General features: G+C 46.3%; 1 protein-coding gene across 1 annotated transcript in view; it reads right to left on the bottom strand.

Annotated features, from left to right (window-relative positions):
* ARHGAP31 (Rho GTPase activating protein 31) overlaps positions 1-14,608 on the bottom strand; it is a 96,579-nt gene extending 81,971 nt beyond the window's left edge. The window contains exon 1 of the mRNA XM_006210319.4: positions 13,710-14,608. Coding sequence (XP_006210381.2) covers positions 13,710-13,809 — 100 coding nt within the window. The 5' untranslated portion in view covers positions 13,810-14,608. The remainder of the gene's footprint in view (positions 1-13,709) is intronic.
* Positions 14,609-18,012: the final 3,404 nt, after the last annotated feature.

Here is an 18,012-nt window from a genome sequence, read left to right on the forward strand (position 1 = left end):
ATTAAAATTTTAAGTTCAGTTCCTCAGTAGCACTAGCCACATTCAGTACTAACAGCCAGATGGGGCCAGTGGCTGCCACAGTGTACAGTGCAGAGCAAGCAACTTTCCCTCAGGGAGCAGATTCTCTGGGGCAGAACTGGTCTGGATGAATCCAGCCCAGACTCTGAACTGACCATGGGACTGCAAGGATGTGGGAAGGGATTCTGTACTTCATGAATCTCTGTATTGTTTGATTTTTTTTATAATTGCTTTTATAATTTCACAAGAGAAGAGGATGGCTTGCACCTGTGGCAGGTACACATTCCTCATGAAAAATGGCATCCTGAATTTTTTTCATGACTCTGGCCATTCTGCTCAAGAGCCAAGAGATGTGGAGCACTGCTAGAGGGGTTACCTGGGGAAGGGGTGATGAAGCTAGACGCCCACGGTCCAGAGTGAACACAAGTCTGGGAGGACCCCTCAGGCATGGGCCAGCTATCCCACCAGTCTCACCACCCTCTGGGCCTCTGCTTTTCAGTCACAAGGCACAAAATCAGCTTGAGCGCCTGCCAGCTGGAGAAGCAAGTATTTTTAGTTCTTGGAGTTCTGGAATCTGGCAAGGGTGAGGCGGGCACTGCACAGGGAGGCCCACCTACAAGGGACCCTGAGGTCTCCTCCGAGACGGGGACCTAGGCAGGTTGGGGAGGACACCGCTCTGAGGGGGTGACAGCCTTCTCAGAGTGGAATGGGAGCATCCAGGGCCAATCTCAAGGGGTCACCTGGGAGGAGAACCGGCCAGACGATAGATCTGGTGTCTGCTCTGTGGTTCCTTAAACTGGAGGAGTGACAAGGATGAAGTGAAGCTGGAGGACAAAGAGATTGGATGGAATAGGAGTATGACCAGGAGGCAGGTGAGAAGGAATGTTACAAACATTTTCACCTCAAATAAAACTTGGATTTGAATGTTAAACATCACTCTGGTTATCATCCACCAGACAGAAATGAAACTTCCTAAGGTGGAAAATAAATACATGAAATAAACTCTGAAACTCTTGAGTTACAGCTGCTGGGGGCACCTCATTTTCCCTCCACCTGGATGAAGTTTATGCCTAAACTGGGGTCCAGTTTTTTTCTCAAGAGCAACAGCAGAAACAGCAAAAAGGACACAGTTGCTTTAAATGTGGCTCGAGATTCTTCTTCCCCTCTCAATCTGAATGTAAACTAGCACATTTGTCTTCATCACTCTTTCTTCCCTGGAAGATTTAAACTGGTCACTGAATAAGCCATTTGTTCCTACAAATCTCCTCCAGGCAGGTAGGTGACTCAAGCTTCAAACTTGTTCTCCTGTCTTCTTTTGAGAATGTTGGTTCTGCCACAGTATTTTTGCACCTCAACACCTTTGTTTGTATTGTTCCCTCTGTCTGGAATATCTTCCCTTTAGGCAGAGACTATTCAGATTCCACTCCTTCAAAGATCTAGCTCCTCCGAGTCAGAATTGATGACATCCACTTCCTCCTGTGGTTTGTAAGGCTCAGTGGAAGATGTGTCCACCTCCTGCGCAGGATCATGAGCCCCCACAGGGACTGACAGTGCCTGTTCATCCCTGTGTCCCAGCTGACCCCGTGCCCAGTGCATGGTAAGTGCTTAGTGAATGTCCATCTCTTCCTCCCTCCCACAACCACAACCCTGTTCCCTTCATTCACATTACTAATAGCTATTGAGCCAACCATGTGCTGTGGGGAAAACAGACTGTGGTAGGTTGAGTAACGGTGCCCCAAAGAAATCCATGTCCTGATTCCTGGGATCTGTGAGTGTTGCCTCATATAGCTAAAGGGGTTTTCGCAGATGTGATCAAGCTAAGGATCTTGAGATGAGTTTATTTTGGATTATCTGATGTAATCACCAGATCTTTATGAGATAAAGGCAGGCGATCAGACAGAAGTCCATGTGAGGATGGAGCAGACAGAGCAAAAGCAATGGGATGAGGGGGCAGGAGCCAAGAGACGAGGGCAGCCTCTAAAAGCTGGAAAAGGCAAAGAAATGCATTCTTCCCAGGAGCGTTCAGAAAGGAACCAGTGACCGCAGACATGTAACATGCAGATGAACAGACAACGGTCAGTCTTCAAGGAGCTCATTTTCTCTCTACTCAAGGGAGGAGACAATTTAGGAAACTATGACAGTGGTTGGAGGTCAGAGGTAATGAAGGTCCAAACTTCACCATCCTGATCAACCTCCTAAAGATAATTCTATATGTAAGCTTCCATCTTCAAACAGAGCACTGAGAAATGGACACAGATGCCCTATTTGATTCGACCTGTGAAGAGGGCAGGGTGGACCCCTCGATCCACACACTCTGCAGTCATAGAACCTAAGATGGAGCCAGGTATACCTCACTCAGTCAGCTGTCAAAATGCACCTGTGGGGCAAAGCAACAGGCACATGTGGAATGTCCTATGGGGCCACTGAAACCCGGCCTTACACTGGTCCATCAGCGACAGAGCCAGGCTCATCTTCCAGATTCATAACTCTCCTGAAACACAGATGGAAACTAGACGGTTGGCTGGGTGTCACTATGATGATTGCCTCCTGCCATAACCCATATCCCTCATTTCATTTCTTTTCAGATTTGTTAAGTTGTTTTCTGTTTCTGGTTATTAAAGAAATGTAAAATTTAAAAAGTTTACCAAATTCCCACCCCAGAAATATTTATCAACAGATAAGGATCTTAAAACTAGCATTTTTATTCATTCAACCAAAGGAAACAAATAATTACGTCTCTATCTATCTATCTATCTATTTTTTTAAGTAGGAGCCCTTAGGGATACATGGGAGAACATACATGGAATATATGTTCTCAGCTCTCTCAACTTCCTCGTCTGTAGCATTACTCAGGAACCACATTCTGAGTAATGAGGCTGAAACAGGATAAGCTTTCCAATCACCAAGGATATAATAACCACAGTTAACACTTACAGAAGGTTAACTAAATTCCAGGCAGTACACTAGTTTATTTCATCCTTATAAGGACCCTGTGTGATAGGCACTATTATTCTTACAATTCCCAATTTATAGATGAAGGAACTGAGGCACAGAGAAGTTTGGTATCTCATCCACGGTCACAAAGCTAGCACGTAGTAGAGCTGGGGTCTGAACCAAGGCAGACTATCAGCACACTAGCCACACACTAACCACCTTGCTACATGCACTGCTTCTCAGAGAGGTGAACTGATTTCACTAATCTGTATCTATTAAGGCAAGAAAGCAAACTAACAGACTTTATGAAGATTCTTTTTTTAAAATAAGGATTGGAACAAAGGGACTTTGTGAAAAATTCAAGGAATCAAGACACCCCATTCCCATACTAACTTGAAAAGAGTTTTTCCTCAATTTAAATAGTCAAAATACATGTTCACTGCTGAAATTTTGAGCAATATAAAAAATATAATGAAAAAAGAAAATCACGTGCTTTCACTTAGCTGCTTCTTTTTACAAGCTAGTCAAAGTGAAATCAGTAGGCCAAACACATCACAGTCACCGGGAGCTCATCTTCGAAAATGCGGATTCCTGGGCCCCACCTCAGACCCACAAAAGCAGAGAGACTGGCCTTAGAACACTGGCCTGCAGTGGCACTTCAAGGCTTGCAGTGTAGTAACTCCTTCAGTGGGATCATGTTTTCTCCACAGACCCAGAGCCTTACAGGACCTACGCAAATGCCCATTTGAAACACTTATCAGAAGTCCACTTTGTTTCGAGGAGTCCAAAATGGAATTTAAGGAGCACTTCTAATACTCCTTATTGTGTACTAATAGTGTACTAAAATTTAACCAATATTTTTTAAATTTTGAAATTAAATTTTAAATTAAATTACGTTTTAAAAATAAATACTACATTTTTAGTCATCCTTATGCCCAGTAAAGTTAAAGTATCATTGCCTGAGGCTTAAAAACAGAGGTCCAGAATTCTTACACCCAGAAATCAAAACTCATACTCTCCCCTCCTACCCACCCCCAGAACAGCACCCCCTTTCCTTTCTGAAACCAAGTTGTCTTTAGGGGCAGTAAGAAAAAAAGGAACTGAGGAAACCAAGTCTCGTCTGAGAGTCAGGCTTGGGTGAGGGCAAACAGATAACTTGATGGGTATATTTTCCTGAGCTTCAGCTGCAGGCTCTGTGCCCAGGGTCCAAACAGCTCTAAGGCAGCGCCTGAGAGCCCCCAAGCTGGGTTTGTGTCCTCAGCCCCGAACCCAATACAGAGCCCTGCATGGAGCTTTGCTTCTCCAGAAAGCAAAATGGCTTCTCCCCATTCACACCAGGCTCATACTCTAGCTATCAGCCAAACAAAGGATTTTCCAAATATGGACCCAAGAAAGCATGTGCACTTTGAAGGCCACAATGAAGCTTAAATAACTAAAACTTATTAAAAAAAAAAAAGCCAACAATGGACGCCAAAAAGCGTGAGTCCTTAAAGAACAGAACAGCAAGACAAAAGCCAGAAAGAGGAACAAAAATATGCATTGCAGGGGAGGGGCAAGCAGGGAGGTGCAGATTTATATGGAAGAGTTGACATCATTGTTTCCCAATAATACTCAGCATGCAGGAAACAGATGGGAAAGCAGCGGTGGAAGGGGCTACTTATGGTAACAGGGCATGCGCTCTGTTTAGAATCCTGCCATTTGGAACCGAAATGTTTGACTTTGAAAAACTGAGGATGGGAACTCCATTGCCAGAAGTTTTGTTAAAGTCGAACTAAATCCTACTGAACTTATCACCTTGGCACAATGCATGGTTACATGGAGCTCTGCATATCAGACCCTGTTTTACTGTTAGCATAACTGCAGCTCTTTGGGTCCAGGGGAGACAATGCCGCATGAGGGGAATCCTTAATGTCAGGCAGATGTGGTTTGAGTCCTTGTTCTCCCAACTCCTAGCTGGGTGATGTTAAGCAAGTTGCTTAAGCTCTCTGAGTTAGTCTTCATATATAAAATGGGGGGCAAAAACAGAACTTTCCACACACAGTGGGGAGAAGTTGAGGTCGCACATTTATATTGCACTGTTAGATTTAATCAAGAAACAATTAGGGTGGTCAGTTAACATCACTTCTTAAAGTTCTACCTTTAAACAGAAACTTCCATTCCCCTGCCTTTGGACAGGACACAGGCATAGCCAAACTAACTGCCATCTTGCTGTGATCAGGTACAGTGCCTTCTCCTGAGGGTAGGATCAGCTTCCTGCCATTGAAGACAGCTTCTGTCAGCCGGCCAGGGTACCCGCTTCCAAGCCTGGCCATTGTAAGTCACTCTCAACCAACTTTCCCACAGTTTAAGCATCTTCTTCCCCAGGGCACAAGAAGGCGTGACCAATTACAAGTATCAGGCAAAATCATGTGGTTTCCTGTCTGCAAAAACCAACCACCCCATCTCTCCATATCTCCGTCATTCCTCACGAGTCAGATGATAGTTATCATTTCATTGACTTTTCCCTCTTACAAAGAACCCACTCTTGATATTTCTTTTTCACTTGGCTACCTCACATGTTAACATCCCCCGCTTGCCCTCTCTAGAACCCTCATTACATTCTTGGTACTCTTCGAGTTGTTTCCCGTCTTATGCAACCCCACTAGGTTGAGAGCAACTTGAGAGCCTCCTGTAAGCCCAAGAGTGTCTAGCACATTAGGATCCCACTAAATGTTTGTTGCATTGAATTGAAAGCCCCATACAAGATGGTTTCTGAACAAAAATATGAAAAGAGCCAGGGAAAGAAATATGTGTAATTACACAAATTAGCTAAATTCACAAAGGGTACAGATTTATTTAGTTTGTCAGACTCCTACTTTATGTGTTGAACTGTTTTCTGCTGTCTGTAATAGCAAGAGCTGGTATATGTTGCTTTTTGAGAGGGTGACATTCACCCCTCTCCCTCTGGGGGGTGGTGAGGAGGGGCCCCCAGAGGCATTCTGGGCCAGCATCAGGCCATGGGCGGGGCACCGGGGCCTGGAATGTATCAGCCAAGCTTGAACTAGAACAAAGAGTGCCTGAGACTCGATCCCAGAAACTCAGTTGGTTCTGGGGCCCCGCCAAGAATGTGGTTCATACCAAGGAGTGACTGGTGAGGCGCTGGGAAAAGGCAGTGTTTCTGGGGCATCCTGTGAAAAGTCGGGGTCGGTTTCTATCTGGGAGTAGTTAATGTGCCCTCGTGGGGAACCTTGAACAATCTCGGATTCCTGATATTCCAGCACATCAGCAACATCCCAGGCCCTGAGCTTCCTAGAAGGGCTCAAACTCTGGCTTCTTGAGGAGGAAACAGGGTGGATCATCACCTGCTGAGTGTTGGCGGTGGGGCTCTCCCTGAGAGGCCAGTGAGCTACCAATTTGTGTGAGCTGCCACCTGCCTTCAGCAGAGCTCACCATCCACTTGCCAACACAAAGCCAGTGAGAAAACAGACTAACAGGTAGAACCAAGACCAAATGGGGTGCCTCTGACTCTAAGGAAGGGGCCGTTCCAAGAGGGAAGAAGGGTTGTGGCTACAGTGCTCAGGGAGGTGCTAGGAGGGAAAGGTGGGGTCTAGCTGGACTTGAAGCTGGTAGGTAGGTTTAGAGTAAATGTGTGTGAAAGGCGCTTGGCAGAGGGCGAGGTGCTGTTACTATCACCATTCCGCATCTAGGCTGGGGGAAGCACAATGCAAAGGGAGAAAAAGCCACTTTTTGCAGGTTTGTTCTTTTTTTCTTGACAAAACTGTAACATAAAAGCCCAATTATGAAATATGCTATTTTGGGAGATTGTGTTCGTGCCTAAGACCATGGCCTTGGGAGTCAGATGGATCTGGATTTAAATCCTGCCTTTCTTATCTCTATAATCTTGACAAGTGAGTTAACCTCTTGGGTCTGAGTTTGCTCCTCTGTAAAAATGGGGGGAAATGCCCAATTCTTATGGATTTCAAAACCATTACTTTGTATGTGTAAAGTGACTGGCACACAGTAAGCAATCAGTGCAGACTGTAACTCTGCTAATGGAAATGACAAGCAGGTGTGATCTGGGGCTCAGCCTTCATTTCTGGGGCCTTTCTCTCCTTCCAAGGGGCTGACCCTCCCTCTTTCTTAAGCCATCCAGCAGCCTAATGCAACCATCTTCCTCCATCAAAAGTTGCTCTTAAAAAAGACCTAGTACTAGTATCTATTCTCTTCTGAACTGAAGTCAGCATGTTTCCTCAGGGGTTCTTTATTGTGAGCCTTACCTAAAATTGCACCCTGAGGGGAAGGACTTCTGGAGTTCCCTCAGGCGGGGGCCCCACCTCAGTCAGGACAATACTTTGAGGGCGGAACACCAAAACCAGTTAAACTGTAGTGTGACATTTATGTTGGGACATTTTTGCTGTAAGCAAAAAGAAAATTAATTTGAAGAATGACAATATGTGCGGAAATGCCATCTTGGCTTAAATGCATGGCAAGCAATGAGTGAAGAAGAAAACACAACAGAAAACCAAAAAAGCGAGTAGCTCCATGTTCCCGGGGCTCAAGACTGGTGTGAAGGAACCAACAGAGGAAGTGGAGTTCTGAGGCCCAGAGCGCAGAGGCCAGGACGGTGTATGTGTGTGAGCAGGGTAGGGGCAGCTCACGCTGACCGGCCTGTTCTGGAGGAAATGAGCACCAGGGAGCCCCAAGCAGGAGGGTCGAGCACTACTTTGTTCCAAAAGTTCTGAGCTACAATAACTAATGGATGAGGGCTGGAGGCACTTCGTATCCCCTGACTGATTCCTGGACCTCCCAGCCCTGTCCTCCTCTCCCATGCTCTGCCACAGAACCCCTGCAACTTTCTGCATTGTGGTGACCCCCGGGGACAGACCTTCACAACTGCCTTGGTCAGTCAGCCTCTGGAATTCAGAATGTGTTCTCCCCTCTTCCTCAACCCCACAGAGAAAGGTTTCCAGGCTAGCCCACAGATGCCTAACAGGCTGAGGGGGAAAATAAAAAGAAGGCATCAAAACCCACCACTCCAATGGCAGTGGGGAGCTTACCCAGCACTTACAGCCTTGTCTACGCGAAAACCGCTTCCTAGTTTCAACATGTTTCGCTCCGCCCCAGCAGATGGTCCGCTGAGCTCCAGGGCAGGTCTGGGGCGGCAGAGGCAAGGGCTTCCTTAGGTATCCCAACACCTGGGTCTCCAGAGACTGGAAGGCATCTGTGTGGCTGTGTGGCTGTGGGGGTGGTAGGGCTGGAGGCAGGGCAAGGCCACACCTGTGGTCAGGGGGCTCTGGGCAGAGATCTGGAGAGGGAGGGGTGCAGGTAGGTGGAATAGCCATGTCCATCCTCCTGGGGGGTGGGGTGGGGTGCTGTTTTCCACATCCAGACCACACAGAGGAAGTTACAGTTCTGCTTCATGCCATCTGTCACTCTGCCCAGGTTTAAAGCCTTAATTCTCCTCTTTTCATCTTCCTGTTTCACTGTGGGAGTCCCGATTCGAGAATGCCCCTCTATACTCAAGCCCATGAGGGGATTATTTGATCTCCACTAACTCCACCTCCAGGACCTGACTTCTCTTTCAGTTTCTCAGATCTTTCTGAGGGCCCTTTAGTTTCAGGTAACATCTTGCTCTCCCACAACTAAATACTGCTGGTCCACTCCCCAGTGGCTCTGGGAAATCCCTGTGGGAACCCTCCATTCGGTGGGACAACCAGTGTGCTTCCTCCCTCTTGGTGACTGATTAGCCCATCTGACCATATCATTTCCCGGTTTCACTGCAGCCCTCATCCACTCAGTCACAGATAGTGTGTGATTATGCGGGGCAAGTCCAGGGTGTTATGATGAGAGCTACATGCACAGCTGACCCTATGCATGCCCTCTGCTTAGTGCTTTGCCCACTGTAACTCATTTCTCTCCACATCAGTCCTCTAATCCCCATTTCACAAGTGAGGAAACTGAGACCCAGGGAGGTAAGTAATTTGCTCCAGGGTCACTCAGCTGGGAACAGTCAAAGTTAGGATTCTACCCCAGGCAGAAGGCTTCCAGAATTCCTAATGGGAGCCTTCAGCGTGGGGCACCTGACTTGGGAGGATCAGGGAAGGCGTCTAGAAGCAGCTGAGACCCAAAGCATGAAGAGTTAGCTTGGGAAGTGGTGATAAGCAGGTGCCAGGCAAGATGCTGGGAAGAAAACAACTAAGCCAAAGAGAATATGCCTGCCTTGATTCTCCATTCAGTGTTAAGTCTTCTCTTGAACAGAAAAATGTTCACCTTCCTTGCTGAGACTTTGCTCCTATCTGTGTTTGGGTTTCTTATCTACTGAATTGAAGATAAAAAACTTTCACATTTTCTCCTTTGGTTATGACGGCAAACTTCAAAGCTTAATTGAGCTATTGGTTTCTGAAAGTTTGTTCACATCCCTTAGACTGTAGATTTTTTTAAAAATTTGAAACATAAATGTTCTTATGGTGTCTCCACTCCCAATTTTTTAAAAAAGTTATTTATTTTTATTTTCTTAATTTTTTGCAGGGGGAGGTAATTAGGTTTATTTATTTTTAAAGGAGGTACTGGGGATTGAACCCACGACCTTGTGCATGGTAGACATGCACTCTACCACTGGCCTATACCCTCCTTCAAGACTAAATTTCTTGAGTCTGGGTGCCTGTTTCTTTCTCTCCCACAGCACCTTATACATGTTTGTTAAATCAGTGAACAAAGTGAGAAAATGATTCAGCCTCAGAAATGTAGAACAGCTACAAGTTCCCTTTATCTTATTCTGGCTCTTTGGAATACTGGGGCCATTTTACTCTCATCGAGCTTAAAATTATATTTTGCAATGGCTGTTTATTTATTTCTTATGGAACCTCTGTAATCCCTCAAATCAAATACATATATATATAGTTTTTTCTCTTCAACCTGATAAGAACTAGGAAAAAAAAACTTTAAGAATCATGTTCTTGTCAAACATTCAGAGGGTACATTCTGAATAGTCAAGGTTGCTAATCCGAGGAAAATGATCTGTAACCCCCTACACCATAAGCAATGGTTCTTACCTCTGCCTGTATATCAGAATCATCTAGGAAGCTTTTAAAACATACCCATGCCTGGGCACCAAGAGATTCTGATTTAATCGTTCTGAGAGGGGGCCTGGACATCAGTGTTTTTTTAAAGCTCCTGAGGTGATTCTATTGGGCCGCCATCATGGCAAACCACCACGTCGACACTTGTTACCAGGGAGTGAGTAAAATGGCAGAGATTGTTGGGAAGTGAGAGGACATCCTCAGCTCTTAGAGTGGGACCAGCATGGCGACAGAAGATGGCCTTCCTGTAATGCTCTCTTACTGGGCCCTTGACTCCTGGCCCCAGCATTTCCAAGCACTGTGGGAAGACCCAGAGCACTTGGCTCAGAGGGGAGAGGTAGGAAATGCTCACGGCTGCACTGTGGCCTCACAGAGCTTCACCCACGGCCTCCCAACCACAGGCATCAAAATGATGTGGTTTTCATTACATAGCTGCAAGCAAGGGTCTTCGTATTCAGTGGTCAAAGAGAAGAAAAAGAAAAGTGTACTATTTTCAGCATCAGCAGTGAGAAAGGGATGCTCTTCTCCCTCTATTACAGACAGGAAGAGAAAGTTATCTGGTTCCCAAGGGAGAGTTGAGGGTTGGGGCAGCAGCCACTATGCTGGAGGGGAAGTGAGAGAAATACTGGCCAAGTTGGCCAGAAGCAATTTCATGCCATTCTCAGGTGATCTCACCAGGCTGGAGAAGTGGTCAAAGAAACAAAAGGGGGAAACTGGCCCTTCACATCAGCCCCATGTGCAGCTGGGTACAATCAACAGCAGGGTCTGAACGTGGCATCCATTTGGATGCCCGCAGAAACTGTATACAGGATTTGTGTGTGTGTGTGTGTGTGTGTGTGTGTGTGTGTAAGGTAAAGGTTTCTGGTTTTCATCAGTTTCCTAAAGATCAAGGATGACAACTGGCCCTGAGCAATGTCTGCTTTAAGCTGAACACCTATTTGTCACCTGCATACCCTGCCCCATCAGATCTGTCCAACCAAAGGCAGCAGGGCTGGGCTACAGCAAATTACAGATGTGGATGACATTCATCTTCTGTGCTCAGTCCAAGGGTGCAGCTTCCCCATGTTCAGGTGGCCTGAGCTCAGCTAACTGTCACCAGCTTTGTCCTGCACCCCAGCTCAGGGCTTTCCCTCCCTCCCAGGCACCAGAGTTCTCTTGGCTTCCCCACATCTCTGTTCTTTCCTTCTGCCCTTGTGCTCTTAGACCTGAATTCATTTTTCTCTGTCTCTACCCAGGTCTATCATTCTATCATTGACCTCCAAAGATGAGTAACTGTGATGTCAGCCTGGTGAGGCCCTCTCTAGCCTTCTGGATCCTAGTTACCACACTGACTTGTCACCCTTAGGATTCTGGGCTGAACTTTCAAGACGGTGGGCAAAGGGGCACTGCCCAGGTCAGCTTTTCCTCCCTGGGGGCAGAGTCCAGGCCTTGTCTATTAACTGATACATGTTTCAGAAAGTCCACAAGGAGGACACATTGTTTTAGAGAAAACCATTGGCACTGACTCTATTTATTGATGCTACACTATAACAAAAATGAGACAACCACCTAACTAGTTTTAGATGTGAGAAAAAAGAAATCCCAATTATTCTTATTTATGTAAGCTGCTTATCATGCATGGCTAATTCCCACATGGCACAATAATGGTGTATGGATGATTAAGTGGGTCAGTTTCCTTCTGTTTCACAGCAGAACTTTATGCAGGTATGTCAGTCTTGAAAGTTTGCTGATCCTGGGGCAGGGCTCTCTGCTTTCAATTTAGGGGGAAAAAATCATTAGAGGAGAATGTTGGCCTAGACAAGGAAGCCAGAGAGGGGAGAGAGGAGCCTAGGGTGCCAGAGCCCTCTGCATCCTGCATGATTGATGGTATGACCTTAGGCAGGTCAATTTACCACTGTGCACTCACCACCCCTACCCTCCCTCCCAGGGCAGGGAGCACTGGGTATTGGTTTTCAATTTGTTTGTTTGTTTGTTTAAGCAGTAGCCCCTTTTCTTTTTATTCCAACTGAAACATACGTGAAAACCTCAAATATAAAGCAGGTGAAAGAGGAACTGTCTAAGGCTGCCTCTGAGGTGTCTTCATAGAACCCTGAGATTCCTGGCTCATCCTATGATCTGTGACGTGGTAAGAATAGGGCAGGACTGAGCAGCAGCTCGATGCAACTCTCAGCTTTGGAGTGAGAGCCCAGAGCAGCACCCACATGATGGAACGTGGTATCTGCGAGCATTAAGTGAACCTGGACTTAACATGAAGACCCTCTGCAAAAACAGGCAGAGGACAACATTTCATTCTGAACTTCTGGGGATAGTGGTTAAGATGCACATTTGGAGTTCTCTCACACTCAAAACAACTCAATCCAAGCAATGTTATTTCAAGATTTCAATTTCCAGATTGCTGGAGAGGATTAAATGAATTGATTCAGTTGTGTCCCAATTTCAAAAGAGGCAGTTTTGAAACCTGTGGTTCCCCAGCTGTAAAATACTAAGCTATTTGTCCGAATGACACGGCAGACTGAACTCAGGACTACCGCAGGAATATCACACCACTGCAAATTACTAGGTGGTGCTAAGTCTTTAAAAAAAAAAAAGAAATAGAAACAAAAGCATTGCTCTGTTTTTGAGATGCACATTTGATATGAGTTAATCAAATCATTTCTGAGATAACTTTCCTGGAGGCAGAATTATTCTGCACAGTTAAACAGCCCTTCATTTCCCCCCTTTGTTGTATCTCTCTATGTATAAACATAGGGCCCATATAGTGGACTTTTTTCTCTCTCACTGAAGTTTCTGAAGACAAGGCCTTTTTGTCACGGATAAGTGCAGGGCCAGTCAACCTTACAAAAGGAGTCATTTAATGCTCAATTTCCCCAACTTCCCTATGAGTAAAAACATCTAACCTCAGATGCTGTTATTGTATTCTGGACTATTTTCTTTCACCCTCCCCCAACAAATGTTTAAATTGTCTCTTCTCCTCAGGATCCCTGACCCACCAATCTGACCTTGAAAACCAAGAGACTCTCATGTTCTTTTACTTATCCTAAACTATTTTAAAATCAAGGCCCTCTGACCTTTTTACAACACTCTTCTGGTCTGACACACCAAATGCTAATTTGAAAGCCAAGAGGAGGTAAAGGGTCTGAGGGGGTGGGAAGGGGAGAGAGGGAGGTACTATATATTTGGCATCAGTTCAGAAATTCAGAAAATGTTTGTGCAACCACTCCCCCGGCCAGGATCCACCGCACCCCCTGCCTTCCAGCACATTAATAAAAAAAGATGTGAGCGGATGAAATTGGACAGCCCGGGAGGGACACCTAAGGCAGTCATAATTATGTACCCAGAGAAGCCCACTGAACACCATCCCACAAGTCCAGCCCTCCTCCTTCCCTTCCGATGTCCAAAGTTCTGTATCAGTACCTCTCGAGCCCCCACCCCCACCCCCCCGAGGCAGCCCGTTAAACTTGAAGCAGCACCGCCCATTAACGGCTTGTGTGACACAAACGGAAGGACTGACACAACCTCTGCACGTCGGGATGTCAGCGCTATGCACCTTAAGAATCTTGTATGTTCTTTAAAAAAAAAAGTACAACGGCGCACAGGCCTGGATTACATTAACTTGTGAATTGAACATAGCACACCCTAGGAGAGTCCCTCTCTCTCTAAAACAAAAAGACGGGGGTGGGGGAGGCGAAGGCACTTTACCATCCTGTCCTGAGCTTTCCAGATATTCCGTCAGGTCACAGCCAAAGGCGCTGGCGGCTCCCTTTCGTTTCAGCTTCTGCTTGGCACCCTTGTTCTTCATGAGTTAGTCCCGAAGAGGTTGCCCCTCCGTCTCTCCCTCCCCTCTGCTTGGCACCGCGCCTACGATGGTCTCCGGGGGGCTTAGATCAGTGGCTGCGGCGCGGCGCTGGGGGGCCGCATGGGCGTCCGGAAGAGCCTGGGCCCGGGGCGGCGCGCATGGACCCCGCGGGGCGCAGAGCCCGGCGCGGGCGGGGAGCCTGAAATCCACGGCGCGCTCCTCCAGGGCCGCGGTGCCGCAGGCCGTGCGGAGCTGGCAGCCGCGGGCCGGCTCGCTGGGAGTGTCACTTCCTCACTTGGAGTCCCAGGGACTTTCACAGGCTCCCGCGGTGGCTTCGGGTCCTTCCCTCCGCTTCGGAGGGAGGGCGAGCTCTCCGGTCCGCCTTCTGGAAGCCCTGGAGTGGCGGAGGGCGCGGGGAAGCCGGCGGCGGCGGCGAGGGGCGCGGAGACAGACGGGGGGGCTGCCGTGGGTCCTCTGCCCCGCGCGCGCGGTCTTGCCTTCAGACGGCTTCGGTGGAACGAAAAACAGGCATCCTGTCTCTCTCGCCCGCCCTCACGCCTTCCTTTTTTTCCTGTCTTACAAATCCTAGGATCATCCAGCTCAGGAAATGCTGGAAGGAAGTTAGCTAGGGAGGGGGGCGGAGGGTGGAAATTTTTGGCAGCTCTGAGCTCGTGTGTGTATGGAGCTGGAGGAAGTAGGTGGGTGGGTTGAGGAGTACGGGGTGGGGGAGAGAACGCGCTCTTCGGGGAGCTGGTCTGCGACTCCAGAGATAACTGGGCAGCTCGGGAGGAAATCGCCGCTCTCCTATGAGCACCCGCCGCCCGAGCCGCCTGCTTCCTGCCCCACCGACGGCTCTTTGAAGACGGCGGGAGGAGGCGCGCTGGCTTTCTGGACGGAGGGGGCTAGGTGGACTGAAAAAAAAGTCCTGCCTTTTTTTATCTTCGTTGTCATCCTCTCTTTGACACTTTCTATTTCGGTGCCCGCCTTCTCCTACACAAACACTTAAAGAGTAAGGACAGAAACAAAGACTGGGATTTCAGCAGAGAAACCTGACCGGGAGCGGTTTTCCGCCGGCCACTCCCATCCTCCTCTCGGCGTCCAGGTACCCCCAGCCCTGCTAACTCCCCTCCCAAGCTGAGGGAGGGATGGAGGCTGCCGCTGTGTAACCAGTGTTCGTGAAAGCAGACTTCTGGTTAAAGTACACGCAAGTTTGCTAAATGGAAATTATTTGGGGGTGGGGGAATCCAGGATTTAAGATGACTCTAATATTCTTACACCGTGTGGAGAAAGCAGTCTCCCAGGATGTTTCGTAATGTATCAAGTTTTCAGGAGGGCATGTTTTATCTTCTCCAGTTAGATTTGAAATTCCTTGACTTTTGTGTACTCAGCACACAGTAAGCACTCAGATTCTTGTGATTTAACCATTTGAGGATTATTAAACTTCCTGTAGAAATTCAAATCCAAATATAGACTTGAAGGGTAGGGACGTTCATATAGTTCAGAATGCTGGGAAAAGCTTTAGGTACAGTATTTTAGATACAGTCTTTCATTTTTCTATGTATCACCAAGACAGTTTATGAACTTTGACCCTTGACCTACTCTCTTTGTCAGAGCTCACAATTGAGAGCCTGCCTGCCAAATCTGGACCACAGATGTGTTTGGTTTAGCACATGCCATGCTTGAAAAATTTTTTAAATTAATTGCCAACATTAAAGAGTTAACATTTATCACATAAGAGATCTAGATTTCTGGCTTCTCTTGCAAAATGGAAGATCTGGTAATACCAAAGGTACATTCCCACATGGCAAGCACTGCTGATGCCGAGTTGTAGCAGCCCCCCATGGAGGCTCCACCCTCTTAAGAGAGATGAGTCCTCCAGTTCGCAGCCCCCACTGCCTCTTATCCCCCCTTTGCTCCTGCCTGGCCTCTGATCCACTGGAGTTTGCAGCCCAAGCTCTGTGTATGGTCTCTCCTTCCTTCTATTTTCCATCTGTCTCTCCATGACACCAGCATTGCCCCAGTCATCTTGGCGAGACGTCTTCAAGTAACCACTGACTCATTTCTCTCTTTCCGCCCACACTTCCAGCCTAATCCCGCCCAGACCGATGAGTCCTTCAAAATGCCTGTCCTCTGGGCTTTTTCTTTCCAGGTCCATTCAGTGAGGACCATTCACTCCTAAGTTACTAGAATCACTCCTAGTGGGGTTTGCTGGGTCCTGGCTCTTCCTCCTTCATCCTGTGCACTAAAGGCTTGTTGAATCTTCCTGAAGTATTGCTATTGTTATTTGCCTGCTTTGCTCAAAATCCATCAATGATTACCTGTTTTCTAATGCCAGGATAGCAATTTCTAAGCATCTTATAAGCTACTTGGAGAATATTTGATAGCGTTTTTTAGTATAGTGGCTTGTTCCTTTACTTATGGAGAAGCATCTCCACATAAGACTATAATTATTACTGTTAACATTTGTTTAGGAGTTTACTGTAGCAAAGACTTTCATGTTCATTATTTCATCTGACCTACAGTGGATTTCATCATTTTGGCAGCAGAGAGGCTGAAAGGTTGTTCTTTTCCTAGACCCAGGCCCCCAGGCACAAATTATGGATAAATTGTCAAGCCCTGTGAATTGCCTTTCGAAAGCTTTAAAAACATTCTTTAAAATTTTTGTGTTGAAGTAACGTAAGCTTATAAAAAATTTGCAAAATAAAATCAAAGAGTTTACCTTCATCCAGCTTTCCCAAATATTAATATCTTATATAACCACAGTGCAATTATCAAAGTAAGGAAATGTATATTGATACAACAATATTAGAGAATCAACAGACTGTATTCAAATATTTATTTTTAATTGCATAAGTTAAAAAAATTTTTTGGTTTTTTTTTTTTGTGGGGGGTTATTGGGTTTATTTATTTTAATGGAGGTACTAGGGATTGAACCCAGGACCTCGTGCATGGTAAGCACACACTCTACCCCTGATCTATACCCTCCCCCTATATAAATTTTTCATCGGATATAGTCTTTTTCACAATAAAGTTCACGGGTTAAGTAAACAGTAATTTACAAGTAATTCTCAAAATCTTCAGATTATAACATTAGCTATGTACCAGATGCCCCAATTATCATCAAACCTAGCAGGTGTAGGTTGTCACAGTACAGGGCTGCCTAGATGAACCATAAAGCTGATAACTGACATAGCCCCAGGACTCTTCTGTGCTTTACTGAGGATTTCCCAAAGGGACTCCATAATCATAGAATTTTTATTCTGAAACAGCCTGAGACCCTTCTGCCCCTGCTTCATGATAAGCTGAGTTCAAGCTATTTAAGGTTCAGAGTCAATGTAATACTGAACACTGGACAAGGCGTCCATTATGCCTAGCTGATTGAACAAACCCTGTCTGAAATGGGGACATGGTAGTTCTTTGTCTCTACTTGATAGCTCTCAATTATCTACACCTTATGGTGGGAAGAACTCTCAGTTTATCAAGCTGGATAACGAAGCTGCAAAGCTGTATGGTGGCGGCCTGACCCAGGGAGCAGGAAAGCTGTCCTCTCCCATTTGCTCCCTATCCCCTCTCATTGCTGAGGAAGCCCCGTGTTAGGTGCCAAACTCAAATCTAGCCATTTTGGGGGACACTCTCTATTTTTCTTTCTCCTCCCTTCTTGCCATTTTTCTTTTTCTCCTCGCTTACTCTAAGATGTGTACCTTTTTCTGAGCCTGCGGAAGGAAGTCAGATTTGGGTCTCAATGGACTTTTCCCTTGGGCTGAGGATTTCCCAGGAAGGAGGTTACATGGAGACAGTGTAGGAATGTTAACAGGATGACTAATAAACTATTTGGCGATAATATAAATTATGCCTTTAGGAGATTATCATGATGTAAAAAGCACTTCGCTCACATGGAGCTCCCACAGAAGAATTCTGTCCTGGCCTAGGATGTATCTTATCTGCAATTGTTTAAGACTGATGACTGTCAAAGGGTGCTGTCTGCTTCCTTCACTCACCAAGGCTGGTAGCAATCTTCTCTGCTGTAAAAACTTGTTTTATTTACTCTCACTCTCAGTGAGTACTGGGAGATTTAATGTCACCTGTGAATTAGCCTTTTCTTTTACCAGTTTGCCCATCAAATTAGAGTTAGAAATCAGCAGTTTTAGAGTTCTCCCTCCTCTTCTCATGCCCAACGAATTAAATACTCTTACATGATTCCTTATC

This window comes from Vicugna pacos, chromosome 1 (genome assembly GCF_048564905.1).
Source record: "Vicugna pacos chromosome 1, VicPac4, whole genome shotgun sequence".
Taxonomy (NCBI): Eukaryota; Metazoa; Chordata; class Mammalia; order Artiodactyla; family Camelidae; genus Vicugna; species Vicugna pacos.